The sequence below is a fragment of the Lutra lutra genome, chromosome 11, assembly GCF_902655055.1.
Source record: "Lutra lutra chromosome 11, mLutLut1.2, whole genome shotgun sequence".
Lineage (NCBI taxonomy): Eukaryota > Metazoa > Chordata > Mammalia > Carnivora > Mustelidae > Lutra > Lutra lutra.
The window spans coordinates 34,450,889-34,466,572 of NC_062288.1; the positions used below are offsets into that span (position 1 = coordinate 34,450,889).

At 35.1% G+C, this 15,684-nt stretch overlaps 2 protein-coding genes across 9 annotated transcripts in view; both read left to right on the forward strand.

Annotated features, from left to right (window-relative positions):
* The window catches only part of CFAP69 (cilia and flagella associated protein 69), a 57,461-nt gene that overhangs the window by 20,784 nt on the left and 20,993 nt on the right, over positions 1-15,684 (forward strand). For 6 of the 8 annotated variants that reach the window (XM_047694972.1, XM_047694975.1, XM_047694974.1 and 3 more), the window contains 7 exons: positions 195-293; positions 1,097-1,246; positions 1,351-1,528; positions 7,548-7,671; positions 10,385-10,433; positions 10,528-10,649; positions 12,788-13,004. In XM_047694972.1, coding sequence (XP_047550928.1) covers positions 195-293; positions 1,097-1,246; positions 1,351-1,528; positions 7,548-7,671; positions 10,385-10,433; positions 10,528-10,649; positions 12,788-13,004 — 939 coding nt within the window. The remainder of the gene's footprint in view (positions 1-194; positions 294-1,096; positions 1,247-1,350; positions 1,529-7,547; positions 7,672-10,384; positions 10,434-10,527; positions 10,650-12,787; positions 13,005-15,684) is intronic. The other 2 variants (XM_047694973.1, XM_047694979.1) reach the window with 1 other exon arrangement.
* Positions 3,348-5,863, forward strand: LOC125080841 (serine/threonine-protein phosphatase 2A catalytic subunit alpha isoform). The gene has a single exon (XM_047694982.1). The coding sequence runs from the start codon at positions 3,398-3,400 to the stop codon at positions 4,325-4,327; it is 930 nt and encodes a 309-aa protein (XP_047550938.1). The 5' UTR covers positions 3,348-3,397; the 3' UTR covers positions 4,328-5,863.

Sequence of the window (15,684 nt, forward strand, 5' to 3'; positions counted from 1 at the left end):
AATAAAATCTTTTAAAAAATAAAAAAATTACAAAAAATAAAAAAATAAAAAAATAATAAAAAATAAAAAAATAAAATTACATGGTCCAGTTTGAACTTCTAGTAAGGATATTTTTAATCATACTACTAACATATTTAAATTTGCAAGTAAACATGACAGTGTTATTAAATAGCATTCATTTCTCTTTCTGGCAGGTGAATTGATGAAAATACCAAATTCTGAACTGAGGATACAAATTTGTAAGTGTATTATTGACTTTTATCATGCAGAACCACCAAAGAAGCATATTACAGGTGAAGTTTTCAATAGTCTTTTAGTAATAACTTATGTCTGTAAAATAATATTCTTTCTCATTTTCTTTGAACTTGGAAAGACACAGTGGGATTGATGCAAGCTGGCTAGCTCCAAGGACCCAGAAGGGTTCCCATAGGACCGGCTGAAAGGGTCCTTGGCTCTGTGCAGGATAGGAATCAAACACAAGCCAAGTCAAAGTGAGAGCAGAGTTTATTGAAGACATAGAGAGAGTGTAGATATGGACAGAGCGGAAGACTTAGAAAGGAAAGAAGAGTGAGTCTTGACTTTGCTTGGAGCCTGTGGTTTTTATTGAAGATTGTGGTCAGGTGCACCTGACTTCTCAGCCTTTCAGAAACAATAGGTGTCTCCATTAAGTCACTTATGCCCCTGAGCCAGGGGTCTTGATGAGTCAGTATTCTTGGAAAATGTTTATGATGACTCCGCCCAATTACTCTTCAGATATTGTCTGTTCTGCTAGAAGACTCCAAAGAAATAATTAAATCCTTGACCTTTATAAGGAGCACATACATCATTATATTATATATATATAAAACATTAAATTTAACTTTAAATTTAATTAATATAATATATATTAAGTTTAATGAATCAATTCAAAATTGACTCATTATTTGGCCTGTTATAGAAAAATTTTGTCTATCCCTGTGCTATACAATTTCAAAATGCCAAACTTTTTTTTAAGTTGCTATTGCAGCTGTTTAATAATATTACTCATTCTTTTGTCTGAACATAGATGGTTACTATGTGAGAAAACTGTACATATTTATTAACTAATTGTTGTTAGGTTATCAGCAAGCAAATTCATCATACAAGATTAAGATGGCTGAGGTCAGTGGATTGGCAAAAACAATGGTCGAATCATTGACCTTACTTGAAAATCAACTTGTTGAGAAACTTTGGGTACTTAAAGCTCTCCAACATCTCTCAACTTCTGGTTTGTATATTATTACCTTTAAATACTTCATTCTCAACTATTTTTGTTTCTATCCAACGGTGTCAAGACTGTACAACATAAATAATTTCTAAATTTATTTTCAGAAGTTAATTGCACTTTAATGATGAAAGCACAAGCAGCCAGAGAAATTTGTGCTCACCTCAATGACCCAGACCCCTCTGGACAGCTTCTGTTTCGTTCATCAGAAATACTTTGGAATTTATTGGAAAAATCTCCAAAAGAAGAAACCATACAACAACTTAGTAACTTGGAATGTTTGCTGTAAGTAAGTGGTTAGATAGGAATGTTTTTTGACCTTAAAATGATAGCCAGTAACATAACTAACATCTTTGTTTGAATTTGTGTTCAATTAGGCTTTTGAGTCATATCCATTTTGAGTGATGTCCTATGGTTCAGGACATCATTTTTATGTTGTGGTGTAAATGCATCTTTGCAATAGCAACCTGGTTTTTTGTTTTTTATTTTTTGTTTTTCCTATTTGGAAAGCTTTTAAAGTAGCTTATTAACAAAGCTAAATTATGTCTTTGAATAAGTATAAAATACACTAGACATTTAAAAGAACTATTTCATTTGTTCATTCAGTAACCTATTTTTTTTAAAGATTTTATTTATTTATTTGTCAGAGAGAGAGAAGGAGAACACACAAGCAGGCAGAGGTGGAGAGAGCAGGCTCCCTGTGGGGCAAGGAGCCCAATGTGGGACTTGATCCCAGGACCCTGGGATCTTGCCCCGAGCCAAAGGCTGTGGTTTAACCCACTGAGCCACCCAGGTGTCCCCAGTAACCTATTTTTAAATACCTACTCTCTTCTGGATGTTGCAATAAGCATTAGCAATAAAATATAAGTGAGTCTTTAAGTAACTTATCCATTTATTCATCAAATAATTATTGTCTGCTCTGTACCAACTTCAGTATTGGGCCATAGAAATACAAAAGAAAGCAATGCAGACATGATCTCTGCTTTCATGAAATTTACATCGTTATTAGGAGATAGACAAGTAAACAGACAACTAAATGCTATGAAATAGACTATCACAGTGCTACATGTTCTCTAGAAAAGAGTGATTCAGCATACCCAATCCAACTGATTTAAATCACATAGGATATTTATGGGCTTATATAACTACAAGGTCAAGGATAAAACTGGTTTCATGTGCTCAGCAAATAACAGGATGTGGGCCTTCATCATCCCTCTACAGTCTTCCACTGTGTTAGCTTTATTCCCAAGATCCACATGGTGAGACCTAACAAGTTGAGGTTCACACAATCACAACCCCAAATCAAGCAGAAGAGAAGACTTGCTCTTCTGAAAGGCCAAAGAAAGTTCTTTGAATTGAGTCCCTATTGGTCCTGAGTGGTCTGGGTTGGCCATATGCCATTCCAGATTGAATTACTAGTGACAGAGAAATGCTCTGGCTAAAAGGAAGCTCAAAGCATCTTCGTAAGACCAAAAGGGTAAATGCCTAAATAAAAATAAGGGTACTATTATCATAAGAAGGGCAAGCAAGGGGCGCCAGGATTTCTCAATCAGAAGAGCATTCAACTCTTGACGTTGGGGTTATGAGTTCAAGCCCCACACTGGTTGTAGAGATTACTTACAAAAATAAAATACTTCCTGATGAACCCTAATTTGGTATCTGAATGATAAATACAAACCGGCAACACAGAAGAGTTTTGCATTCAGAGAGCATCCTAGACAGGGGAACAGAAGTGAAAATAGAATTTGGCAAAAAAAAAAAAAACCTGGAAGGTACTGAATATATTGAGAGTAGAAAATAGAATAGTGAGAGATGAAGCTAACAGTGTTAGCAGGGACCATAACATGAAAGGCTTGATAAGCCTTGGTAAGGGGGTAGGACTTTTTAAACTTAAGAACAAAGAAAAGCCTTTAAGTAGTTTAAAAAGGAAAATGATATGAATGGGTCTTTATTTTAGAGCAGTTACTTTGCCCACAGGTATAGATTTGGATGGATGGATTCTTATCTGATAGAGACTTGACTCCTATGCAGATTTAGAAATGTAGAAAAGATCAGAAATCCTTCAAAATGAATAGTATGATATAAAAAGGGGAATTCTGGGGGCGGCAGCGCGGGAGGAGCGCGGAGCGGCAGCCGGTTCGGGCGGGTGGCATCATGGACGAGAAGGTGTTCACCAAGGAGCTGGACCAGTGGATCGAGCAGCTGAACGAGTGCAAGCAGCTGTCCGAGTCCCAGGTCAAGAGCCTCTGCGAGAAGGCTAAAGAAATCCTGACAAAAGAATCCAATGTGCAGGAGGTTCGATGTCCAGTCACCGTCTGTGGAGATGTACATGGGCAATTTCATGATCTCATGGAACTGTTTAGAATTGGTGGCAAATCACCAGATACAAACTACTTGTTTATGGGAGATTATGTTGACAGAGGATATTATTCAGTTGAAACAGTTACTCTGCTTGTAGCTCTTAAGGTTCGTTACCGTGAGCGCATCACCATTCTTCGAGGAAATCATGAGAGCAGACAGATCACACAAGTATATGGTTTCTATGATGAGTGTTTAAGGAAATACGGAAATGCAAATGTTTGGAAATATTTTACAGATCTTTTTGACTATCTTCCTCTCACTGCCTTGGTGGATGGGCAGATATTCTGTCTACATGGTGGCCTCTCACCATCCATAGATACACTGGATCACATCAGAGCACTTGATCGCCTACAAGAAGTTCCTCATGAGGGTCCAATGTGTGACTTGCTGTGGTCAGATCCAGATGATCGTGGTGGTTGGGGTATATCTCCTCGAGGAGCTGGTTACACCTTTGGGCAAGACATTTCTGAAACATTTAATCATGCCAATGGCCTCACATTGGTGTCCAGAGCTCACCAGCTGGTGATGGAGGGATATAACTGGTGCCACGACCGAAATGTAGTAACGATTTTCAGTGCTCCAAACTATTGTTATCGTTGTGGTAATCAAGCTGCAATCATGGAACTTGATGATACTCTAAAATACTCTTTCTTGCAATTCGACCCAGCACCTCGCAGAGGCGAGCCACATGTTACTCGTCGTACCCCAGACTACTTCCTGTAATGAAATTTTAAACTTGTACAGTATTGCCATGAACCATAAATTGACCTAATGGAAATGGGAAGAGCAACAGTAACTCCAAAGTGTCAGAGAATAGTTAACATTCAAAAAAAAAACTTGTTTTCACACGGACCAAAAGATGTGCCATATAAAAATACAAAGCCTCTTGTCATCAACAGCCGTGACCACTTTAGAATGAACCAGTTCATTGCATGCTGAAGCGACATTGTTGGTCAAGAAACCAGTTTCTGGCATAGCGCTATTTGTAGTTACTTTTGCTTTCTCTGAGAGACTGCAGATAATAAGATGTAAACATTAACACCTCGTGAATACAATTTAACTTCCACTTAGCTATAGCTTTACTCAGCATGACTGTAGATAAGGATAGCTAAGGATAGCAGCAAACAATCATTGGAGCTTAATGAACATTTTTAAAAATAAGTACCAAGGCCTCCCCTCTACTCGTGAGTTTTGAAATCGTTTTGTTTATTTTCAGGGATACCGTTTAATTTAATTGTATGATTTGTCTGCACTCAGTTTATTTCCCTTCTCAAATCTCAGCCTCATGTTGTTCTTTGTTATTGTCAGAACCTGGTGAGTTGTTTTGAACAGAACCGTTTTTCCCCCTCCTATAAGACGATGTTACTGCACAAGAGCACTGCAGTGTTTTTCATAATAAACTTGTGAACTAAGAACTGAGAAAGTCAAATTTTAATTGTATTAATGGGCAAGACTGGTGCTGTTTATTTAAAAGATACATCAATTGATAAATTTTAGAATTTATAGAATTCTAGGTAAAGAAAAATAAAATCAAGGTCACTATCTAATCTCTCTGGCAACTCCTTGACATTCTTCAGAAGATTTTCAAGACTTATTTGTAATCCAGATAGTACAATTTGTCAGAGAGCCAGCGTGCTCTTTGTGGGGTTCTTCCTGCATATTACCTTGTCTGCAAGAAAGGAAATCTGCAACTTCAGTAAGACTGGACTATAAAACCATAGAACTTGAGATTTAAGTGTTTTGGTTTTTCTTTTAATAAAACATCATGTTTTCAGGTAGAGCTTGAAAAACTAATGTGTCTACTTCTCAGTCAGTGCAGTTTCTGGTTATAAATACCATATTGCTATGTATGTTAGATGGACTCAAAAAAATGATGGACAGATTTTGTATATTGCTTGTCATGTTATCTTAGAGTTAACTTTGTCTCCGATAAAAAAAACTGTTAAAGTATTGTCCTGTATTAAGCTCTTTAAGTGCTACTAGTTAAACCAAATAGAAAACTATTGCTAGATCATGGTTTGGTGTAATATGCATTCACCCAAGGACAAAAATGGCATTTGAAATGAAGTGGCAGTGCTAAGCACTTACTGAGTTTCCTCTCACCCTTTTCTCCTTTGAATAGGATTAGAAAGTTAAAACAGTTCTTCTGTGGAAACTAATATTTGGTAATCTTCAGCTATCAGGGTAAACTTCAGGGCACTTAATCATTACTTGTGTGAATGTAGTAATAAAAGATCCTTTGCTTTGTATTGTGTTGAATTTGGAACTGATAAGGAAGTTTTTTCATATCTAAGATGCTTTAGGAAAATAACTCACGTACACACACTCTTATGTTTAAAAAAAAAAAAAAAGTCTTTTTATCTCTCCTCGGACCTAATTGACAGTATTTTTGGTGGCTTGTGGAGTTGATGGTCCAAAGCAAAAAACACTGTTTTTCTACATGTCTCCATTCCATTTTATTTTATGCTTTCGTAAGAAATATCTATTTGTGTTTCTGCTTTCTCATTTTATGCCCTTCTTTTTGAACAAATACATCGGTGTGAGTAGTTTTAACCCAGGGTCCAAGTGATCTAGATACCAAGCAGCTGTTTTTCAGGTCCTGTGGTAACAGAACTGATTTGAAAATGCCTTTCTTCTAATCAACATGTGGTACTACTATCCTTCAGGTGTACAAATTCTCTAATTCTTGTGGTTAGCAGAAAAGTGTTGTGGCCAAAATGGCTTGGGTTTAGAACAGTTTCCAGAATTTGAACTAAGTTTCTAATTGTACGGAATGACTGAGCTTTAGCCTTCTCAACTAGAAAGTGTTAATAACCTACCTGATAATGAAGTAAGTATAAAAAAAATGCTTTGGTAAGTATAGTAATTTCCCTTTAAAAGTAGATAATTGCTGTTGCTGATTTCTCAATTAGTAGCAGATTAAAAGATAATTTTTATAATTACTTTTTAAAAAGCTTTTCTTTAAAAAAAAATCAGATATCAACTGAAAATGAGGGCTTTGAGATTTCCATACTGATAACTTGGAGAAGTTGTTTTGGAACTTTGAAGGGTAAAATGAAATGGTAGATGGTGTGCTCATTTCTTAGATGGAATATTCTTAGCAAAAGTAGGTGACTTCTTTCCTTTTCTTGGTTGCAGTAAATGTTTTAAATGCAAGCATAGTTAATATTTTTCAGAAAGACTTAGCTTTAGATTAGTAGGATAAAGCTGGTAATTTCAGTGTTTCTTAGCGTTGATGCCCACAGAGATTCTGATTTAAATTGAAGACATATCCAGGCATAGGTGTTTTTAAGTTTCCCAAATAATTTTAATTTACATTTAGATTTAAGACTCACTGTTCAGTATACCAGCTACAAATTTAGGAATACTGACCTTTGTGGTAATTGGTGGTGGTTGTAGTTTTTGGTAAATAAAATATACCCTGTGACTCTGTTTCAACAGGGAGTTTTATCCTGTATAATATGTAGTCCCTTAGTTTTCAAAAAGCCGTAATGTGTTCCTAGAAATAGGCCTTAAAGTTTAGTGATGGACTTGTTTGCTTTGTAGTGGATTCTGTTCCCATGAGCTGCAACCTTTTTTTTTTTTTAAGGCTTCATCTGTTCTCACATTCTTTGATATATTTCTGGGTTTTGTAAACTCTTAACTTGGGTTTTTTAACTTGGGTTTTTTCCCTTCACAGTTGTACGTTTGTTTTATGAAGGTTATGGGTGTATTTGGGCATTCCTGATGATCTCCATTCTTGTTTCAATTTTTGTTTAAGCTTATGTCTTAGGACTATGAGTATATTATATTTCTCCTTTTTATTCTGTATATACAGATACTACCATCTAGACAAAAATGGGGTGTTGCTGAAAAAAAAAAAAAGGGGGGGAATTCTGTTGATAGACACTTAAGTAGAATTTACATGGAAATATGGTTTTAAAGATCTGATTTTACTTTCCAGGGCTTTGAAGGAAGTATTTAAAAATCTGTTTATGAGAGGTTTTAGTCATTATGATCGTCAGCTTAGAAATGATATATTAGTAATCACTACAATTATAGCTCAAAATCCTGGAACACCAATGATCGTAAGTATGAGTCAAATTGCATGAATTTTAATTGTGGAAATAGCTTGAACGGGGGCGGGGGGAGGAGTCCTAAACAATGTTGTAATATTTATGAACTTAGTTGTGATAGCAAGATATTTTGTAATTTCATTATGGTCACCAGTAGTTCTGCCAGTTCTCTGCCAGCTCTTTTGTAAACTTGAGATTCTCTTCATATTTTATAATTTGCTTACATATTTGCTATGTATGATGTGTTTCTTTCCTTGCTGGTGATATGAGTTTATATCTGGCACCATTTCTCTTTCACCTAAAGAATTCCCTTTCCCATTTCTTACAATGCAGATCTGCTAGCTGCTGGGAACAAATTCTCTTAATTTCTTTTATCTTAATACATCTTTAATTCAGCCTAATTATTAAAGTGTATGTTCACAGAATATTGAATTCTAGTTTGAACACTTTTATATCTTACCACTTGAAGATACCGTTCCACTGTCTTCTGGCCTCATGTTTCTGATCAGAAGTATTTGTTTTTTCAATTTGTTTCCCCATGGACAATGTATCATTTTGCTTTCTGGTTGTTTTTTAAGATTTTCACTCTACCTTTGGTTTCCAGCAGTTTTACTATTATGTGCCAAGATGTGATTTTCTTTGTTTTTATCCTGCTTAAGATTCATTCATAGGGCTTCCTGAGTATGTAAACTGACTCAATTTGGAAAACTTTTTGATCATATTCTATAAGTATTTTATCAGCCCCATTCTCTCTCCTCTTCTGTAATTCAGATTACATGCATGTTTGTCGTGAGGCCTGTTCTCTTTTTTCAATCATTTTTCTCTCTATTCTTCAGATTTAATAATTTGTATTGGTCTATACATCTAAATTCACTGACTTTTTTCCCCTGTCATCTTCATTGTTATTAATCCCATCCAGTGCATTTTTATTCTAGATGTTGTCTTTTTGTTTTTAAATTTTTGTTTCCTTTTTATAGTTTCTATTTCTCTGCTGAGAGTTCCTGTCTTTGTTTATTATGAGCGTTTTTACTGTGGATTTTGGCGTACTCCTCTGAAAAGTATTTATTCTTTTGTATTCGTGGGCATTTAGTTAGGCTACTCATTACTATGGCAAACAGCAGGTCAAATCTCAGTTCATTTTTTTCAGCCTTAACTAGGATGTTTGAGTATTCCCTGCCCTGATTCGGGCATTAGCCAGAGGTTTGGGAGTTTATACACAGAAGTTGAAGTTCCCTTTCTCTCCTTTATGGGATTTCCCCCTTCACTTTCCAGGAGCAATAGTTGCCCTGAGAGTACCTCTGCCCTCTGAATATTCAAACCACTAAGATAACGGCTTTACTCTGAGTTGCAGGATCTATACAAGGTGTGGACTAGGTCCTGGCCTCAGTCTAAATGCCTTTTTTTTTTTTTTTTTTTTACAAAAGGGAAACCCATGCAGTGCCATCTCCATCTTCAAAGTTCTGACTCCCCTCCAGTAACTGCTTGGTTTTCATCCCAAGACAGTTGTTTTTATATTTTGTTCAGAGTTTATAATTGTTACCTTCAGGAAGATTTCTTACAGGAGCTACTCTGCCATCCCAGAAGCTGAGCCTTGGCATATTTTATAATGTAAAAATCACTGAATGATTGACATCCCAGAGTAGAGCTCTTTGGCAATGATATCCATATAGCCACAAACTTTCTAAGTTGTATTTAAAGGAAATTTGTGAGGGGCGCCTGGGTGGCTCAGTGGGTTGGGGCCTCTGCCTTCGGCTCATGTCATGATCCCAGGGTCCTGGGATCAAGCCCCACATTGGGCTCTCTGCTCAGGGGGGAGCCTGCTTCTCTCTCTCTCTCTCTCTCTCTGCCTACCTCCCTGCCTACTTGTGATCTCAGTCAAATAAATAAATAAAATCTTAAAAATCATATCAATGGTTATCAGATAGAACTTATAATGTGTAAATGGGGGCAACAATCCTACCTAGCTTTCTAGTCAAGGCTGCAGTGCACGGGTAAACCTATATATGTCTTTGGAAGCTCCTGCTTAGTTAATAAATTCTCATTAGCATCCTTGCAAACACTCAGGTGAATTTTATGAGTCAAATAACATCTTCACATTTAAAGAAACCATATGGATCCTAAAGCAGTAGCACTGTAACACTGCAAGCTCAAAATCCTAGGGGCTTGCCCCGCTAAATTCTCCCGAATTACCAAGTCCAGCTAGGATATCTGTGGCAGAAATGTGTTCTCTCATGCTGAAATGTTTGCAATTTTGGTTATTCTTCAGGGCTTTTTATGTTAAGTAGGACCCATTAGACCTGACAAAACCTTTCACATAATGAGAGTGGTTGGGGTCAAGGTGGGAGGGGGGCTGTTTAAGAAGAAAAGCTGAAGAAAATAACTATCTTTCACCCTTATTTTGTCACTTAAAGGTATAATATGATAATGAATTAGATAAGTAATTTGTAGTCTTAACACATTTTGGGTAATTACCAAATTTTAGTCAGCATCATAATATACTCAGAATAATATAAAAATACTTCTTAGAACCAACAGAAGTTTATATTAAATAAATTACAAGTTTATCTGGCTGTATGTTTCCTGCTTTCATCCCTTTCTATTATTAGTACTTTATGAATTCAAATGAATGACAAGGGGAATCTGATAAAGATAATTAAATATTAGGTAAATATAAGCATCTGTAATTTCCATCTAATTCAATCATTCTTCTATGTATTTATATTAGGAATGTGGCTTTACCAGGGATTTGATACTATTTGCAACCTTTACTGAAGGTAAAAACCATAAAACTTTCAACCTATAATTATCTTGATGAGTCTTATACATTACTTTATCTTTTACTTTTATTTTCTTTTTTCCCCCTCACAGTTAAAAGTCAAAATCCTTTGGTGAAAGGTCTTAAGCTTTCTAATTCCTATGAAGATTTTGAATTGAAGAAATTGCTATTCAATATAATTGTGATCTTATGTAAAGATTTACCTACTATACAGGTAAAAAAAAAATAACCAAAATTAAAGCTAAAGTGTCTCACTTTGTAGTATAACTTTTTAAAAGTCAGGACTGCAAATCTTTCATCAACCCATATGTTTACCATAGAAAGTAACTCTGGTCAGAATTTCATCTTATCAAAATTTCTTTTGCTTATCTGTTAATAAACAGTGAATTTACCAAATTTAAACCATATAAACCAAAAAAGGCAGGAGAACATTAGAAATTTATTTATGTATTTAGATCTCCAGGATAAGAAAACATAATATGAAAGAAAATCCATATAGGCCCATCTAGCCTAATAGGCTACCTCTGACCATATTGTGGTTAAAGCTTTAGTCAGGCAGAATGCAGTGCTATCATTTCTCAGCAATGTGATCCTGAATAAGCTGTTTAGTTTCTGTAAATCGCAGATTTTTAAAAATGTTTTATTTATTTATTTGAGAGAGAGGGGAGAGCACAAGTAGGTGGAGCAGCAGCAGAGGGAGAGGGAGAAGCAGGCTTCCCACTGAGCAGGGAGCCTGAAGCATGGCTCCTGAGAGCATGACCTGAGCTGAAGGCAGATGCTTAACCAACTGAGTCACCCAGGTGCCCCAATCCCAGATATCTTAATTTCAAAATGAGGATAACACCCATCTCATGGAATTATTATGAGGGTTAAGAGAGCTCAGATTTTTTTGGTAATACCACTTTGAGAAACACACACATATATACACACTAAAATATGTTCAGAGAAGGAAAAAAAATTGTCTTTGTTTTTGCAGTTATAACTTTATTAATGATATCAAAATTATACACTCTATAGAATCTAAATGTATTTCCTGAAATGCCAAATAGAATATCATTACATAAAATATGGTTTTTTTAGTACAGTGAAGTATTATATAACTATTAAAATCTCTCTGGAGACAAAATGTACATGACAGTTTAAAAACCACTTTAGTTGATAACAGAGTCAAATGGCCTAAAGAATATGGTGAGCTTTCTTAAAGCACTGTGTGAGCAGTGGAATCAACTAATTTTTTTTTAAAGATTTTATTTATTTATTTGACAGATAGAAATCACAAGTAGGCAGAGAGGTAGGCAGAGAGAGAGGAGGAAGCAGGCTCCCCGCGGAGCAGAGAGCCCCATATGGGGCTCCATCCCAGAACCCTGGGACCATGACCTGAGCCGAAGGCAGAGGCTTTAACCCACTGAGCCACCCAGGCACCCCTCAACTAATTTTTTTAATGTCACTTGTTTGTGGCCCAGTAATTGTAGTGATAATGAATATGTGTACTGTTATTTGTGGTTCATGGAGTATTTTGAAAACATTATCACTTAATATTTATAGTAATGCTAGGATTAGCTATTGTTCTTATTCCTGCTTTCTCCTTTCTAAATCTTGCCTTCATTCCCTGTGGACTAGTAGAAAATTTAGAAAAGTTCATAGATGTTATTGTAAAAAAGTCTTTATAAAATAATGCCAAGTGAAAATTGAATAGAATATGGCACATCATCTGTTGCCATTCTGTGAACCATATATAAGCATCAATCAGAATCAGCCATAATATTAACTACATTGTCATAATAGCTATGCATTTTTCTATTTTATTGAAATCATGGATTCAGTACAATTTTAAAATTCTAAGCATATAATTATAAATATGGCTTGTGACCTGAGTGTAACAGAACTTTTTGTATAAGTTCTGTTACAACTGCTTAAAAATTAGCCCCAGTCATTATTTTGGAAAAATTACACTCTTATAGTGTACCATTGAGTCTGTGAAATGTTTCTTTTTCAAAAATGAAGGGAAGAGAGAAATGTTAGCAGTTTATTTGCCCCAAATTTTCTGCTTCTTTGGTTTGATCATAAGCAGGAGTCAAATTATATATATAAGCGTAGACAAAAAAAATTAACACTTATTTATATTATTGTCAGCTAGAGAGTACATATCTGAGATAAGGGGATCACAGCCAACTTGTTGTTTTTGTTTTTGTTTTGTTTTTGGTACTTAATGTAGATAGGGCATCTTTAGGAAGGAAATTTTTTTTAAATGACCCTAATAAAACATCACATTGGAAATCTTTAATTTTCTTAGATTAAATAAAATTACTTTAATTATGTTTCTAACAAAGTAGTTTTTCCCCTTCCTCATAGCTATTAATTGACGGCAAAGTTATTTTGGCTTTGTTTACCTATGTTAAAAAGCCTGAGAAACACAAGATAATGGAGTGGTCTGCAGCACAGTATGAAGAATTACAACTGCATGCAATTGCCACTTTGTCATCAGTGGCTCCTTTTTTAACAGAAGAGTATATGTTGTGTCAGGGAAATGCTCGAGTCCTTGCATTTCTAGAATGGTGTGAGAGTGAAGGTGAGTGATACCTATCAAAATTCTAATTTACATATTTCAATTGAACTCTCAATATATGCATAGAAAAAATAAATAAAATTAATTAAAGAAAAGAGAAATAAAAATATATATCTTGTTTCCTGTGATTTTCACATGTTTACTGTTGTTTTAAAGAAAAAAATCTGAGATTTCATTTAAAGTCAGACACATTAGTAAATATCGTAACTGTAATTGATACATACCTCTCAGTAAAAGAAATCATTCATATAACCTGATTTAAATTTTTGTAGCATTAGGCTTATCCAACAATTTACTAAGTCCTGGAAATATTTTAAAGATTTTATTTATTTATTTGATAGAGACAGAGATCACAAGTAGGCAGAGAAGCAGGCAGAGAGAGAGGGGGAAGCAGGCTCCCTGCTGAGCAAAGAGTCCGATGCGGGGCTCAGCTCAGGACCCTAAGATCATGACCTGAGCGGAAGGCAGAGGCTTTAACCCACTGAGTCATCCAGGTGCCCCAGTCCTGGAAATATTTTAATCATTCATTCAACAAATATTTGTTGAGTGCCTACTAGGTACTAATATTGTTTTAACTGCTAAGGATACATTTATATTCAAAATAAATAAAATCCCTACCTTCACAGAGCTTAAAATTCCCAGCCAGAAGTAATGATTCCACATGTAGTCTACCAAATTATTAGACTACCAATTTGTACAAATATTTTATTATAGCTCTCATCATTCTTAGAAAGGAAATAAGAAATAGTTTCTTTAAAAAAATGCATATAAGAGAGATACTGCATTCTTTTCTGGTAGTTATTTTGCTGTGGAAATAATTTTATGTGATACATTTTCAATAGATCAAGAAAATCATATATCTGTGAGGATGGAAAAATTATAGCTGATTTTTTTAATTCTCTCCTTTCTAAAATGCAGAATTACTAAATTTATTCTTGTTAAATTGCTATGCATTAAATAATAATTCTCTATCCTTTATATCATTTATGTTTACAAAAGACTATAAAGCAAAAGAGGAAATGCTGCCTAACATGGGGAAACCTGATAGCTAACAGTTATTGAGTACTTACTGCATGGTAGGCCTTAAACACAAGTATTAACTCATTTAGTCCTCACAACAGATCCAGAGGTTGAAGGTACTGTTACCATCCCAGGTGGTCACGCGGGTAGAACTCAATCAGAAAAGTTAAATAACATGTTCTTGGTCATACAGGAAGTGTCAGATCAAGGATTTAGTACATGTAGTCTAGCTCTAGAACTTCTACTGCATTTTTAACCCATACACAATACTCAGAAGAGTATTTTTAAATTTTTTTTTAGTTTTAAACATGAAAAACCTTTTAAAAAAGGCATATTGTTGTAAAGAAGAAAGGAGAACTTGCCTTGCTGTTTATCAAGACTTACCATAAAGCAATAATAATTTAAACTGTATGGTACTAGATAAGGAACAGACCAATGAAAAAGAATATATGGGAGGTTGGCATTAACAAAGACGTTATTACCTTCAATAAAAATAAAAATTGGCTTCTTTCACCTTGTTAAAAAATCAAGTGCAAAATGAATTAAATCCCTAAATAGAAAAAAGTTAAACTATAAAATCTTGGAAGAAAACATGGGAAAATATCTTTATGATAACAGGGTAGGAAAAGACTTTGATAAACCTGAAGAACTTAAACTATATGGAAAATTAGTGCATTTAATAATGTAAAATTTAGAAATGCTGTATGACTAAATCTGAATAAAATAACGATCTACAAATTGAGAGAATACATTTTTGACCCCTGTGACTAATAAAGGATTAGAATCCAGGCTCATAAAGAACTAAAAAAAGAAAATAACTCGGCAAAGAAGTAGATAAAGAATAGAGACTGCCAAGTCACAGACAAAATTTCAAATTTAAAAATAACATTAAAAGATGTTCAACCTTGGGGCGCCTGGGTGGCTCAGTGGTTAAAGCCTCTGCCTTCGGCTCAGGTCATGGTCCCGGGGTCCTGGGATCGAGTCCCGCATCGGGCTCTCTGCTCAGCAGGGAGCTTGCCTCCTCCTCCTGTCTCTCTCTGCCTGCCTCTCTGCCTACTTGTGATCTGTGTGTCAAATAAAAAAAAATAAAAATAAAAGACTTGTAAGACAATTAAGACAATCATGGACATTTGACCATAGACAATGTTGAAGAAATACTGTTATCTTACTAGGTGTAATAATGGCATTGTGTTAAAAAAAAAAAAAAAAAAAGATGTTCAACCTTATTGGTAATCAGAGAAATACAAATTAAGATAATAATTAACTGTCATTTCCCATTTAACAGATTGGAAAAATCTATTAGTCTTACACATTGTGTCCATATAACCACTTTGAGAACTTAGGAATTTAGGAATTAGGAAGCAATTTAGGAACTTTGGTAAAATTAAGTGTGGGTATACCCTATATGATTCTGGTGTCGCATGGCAAAACCTTTTCTCAGTGGGAATAAGGGAACATAAACCAGAAAGTTCATTGTACCAGAATGTTCATTGTAGCAATTTGTTCTAGTGAATGGATAAACTGTGATTTATTTATAAAATGATTGCTCAGGGGCACCTGCGTGGCTCAGTTGGTTAAGCATTGGACTCTTGATTTCACTCAGGTCATAATCTCAGGGCTGTGAGATTGAGCCCGGCATCAGGCTTCATGCTGGGCATGAAGC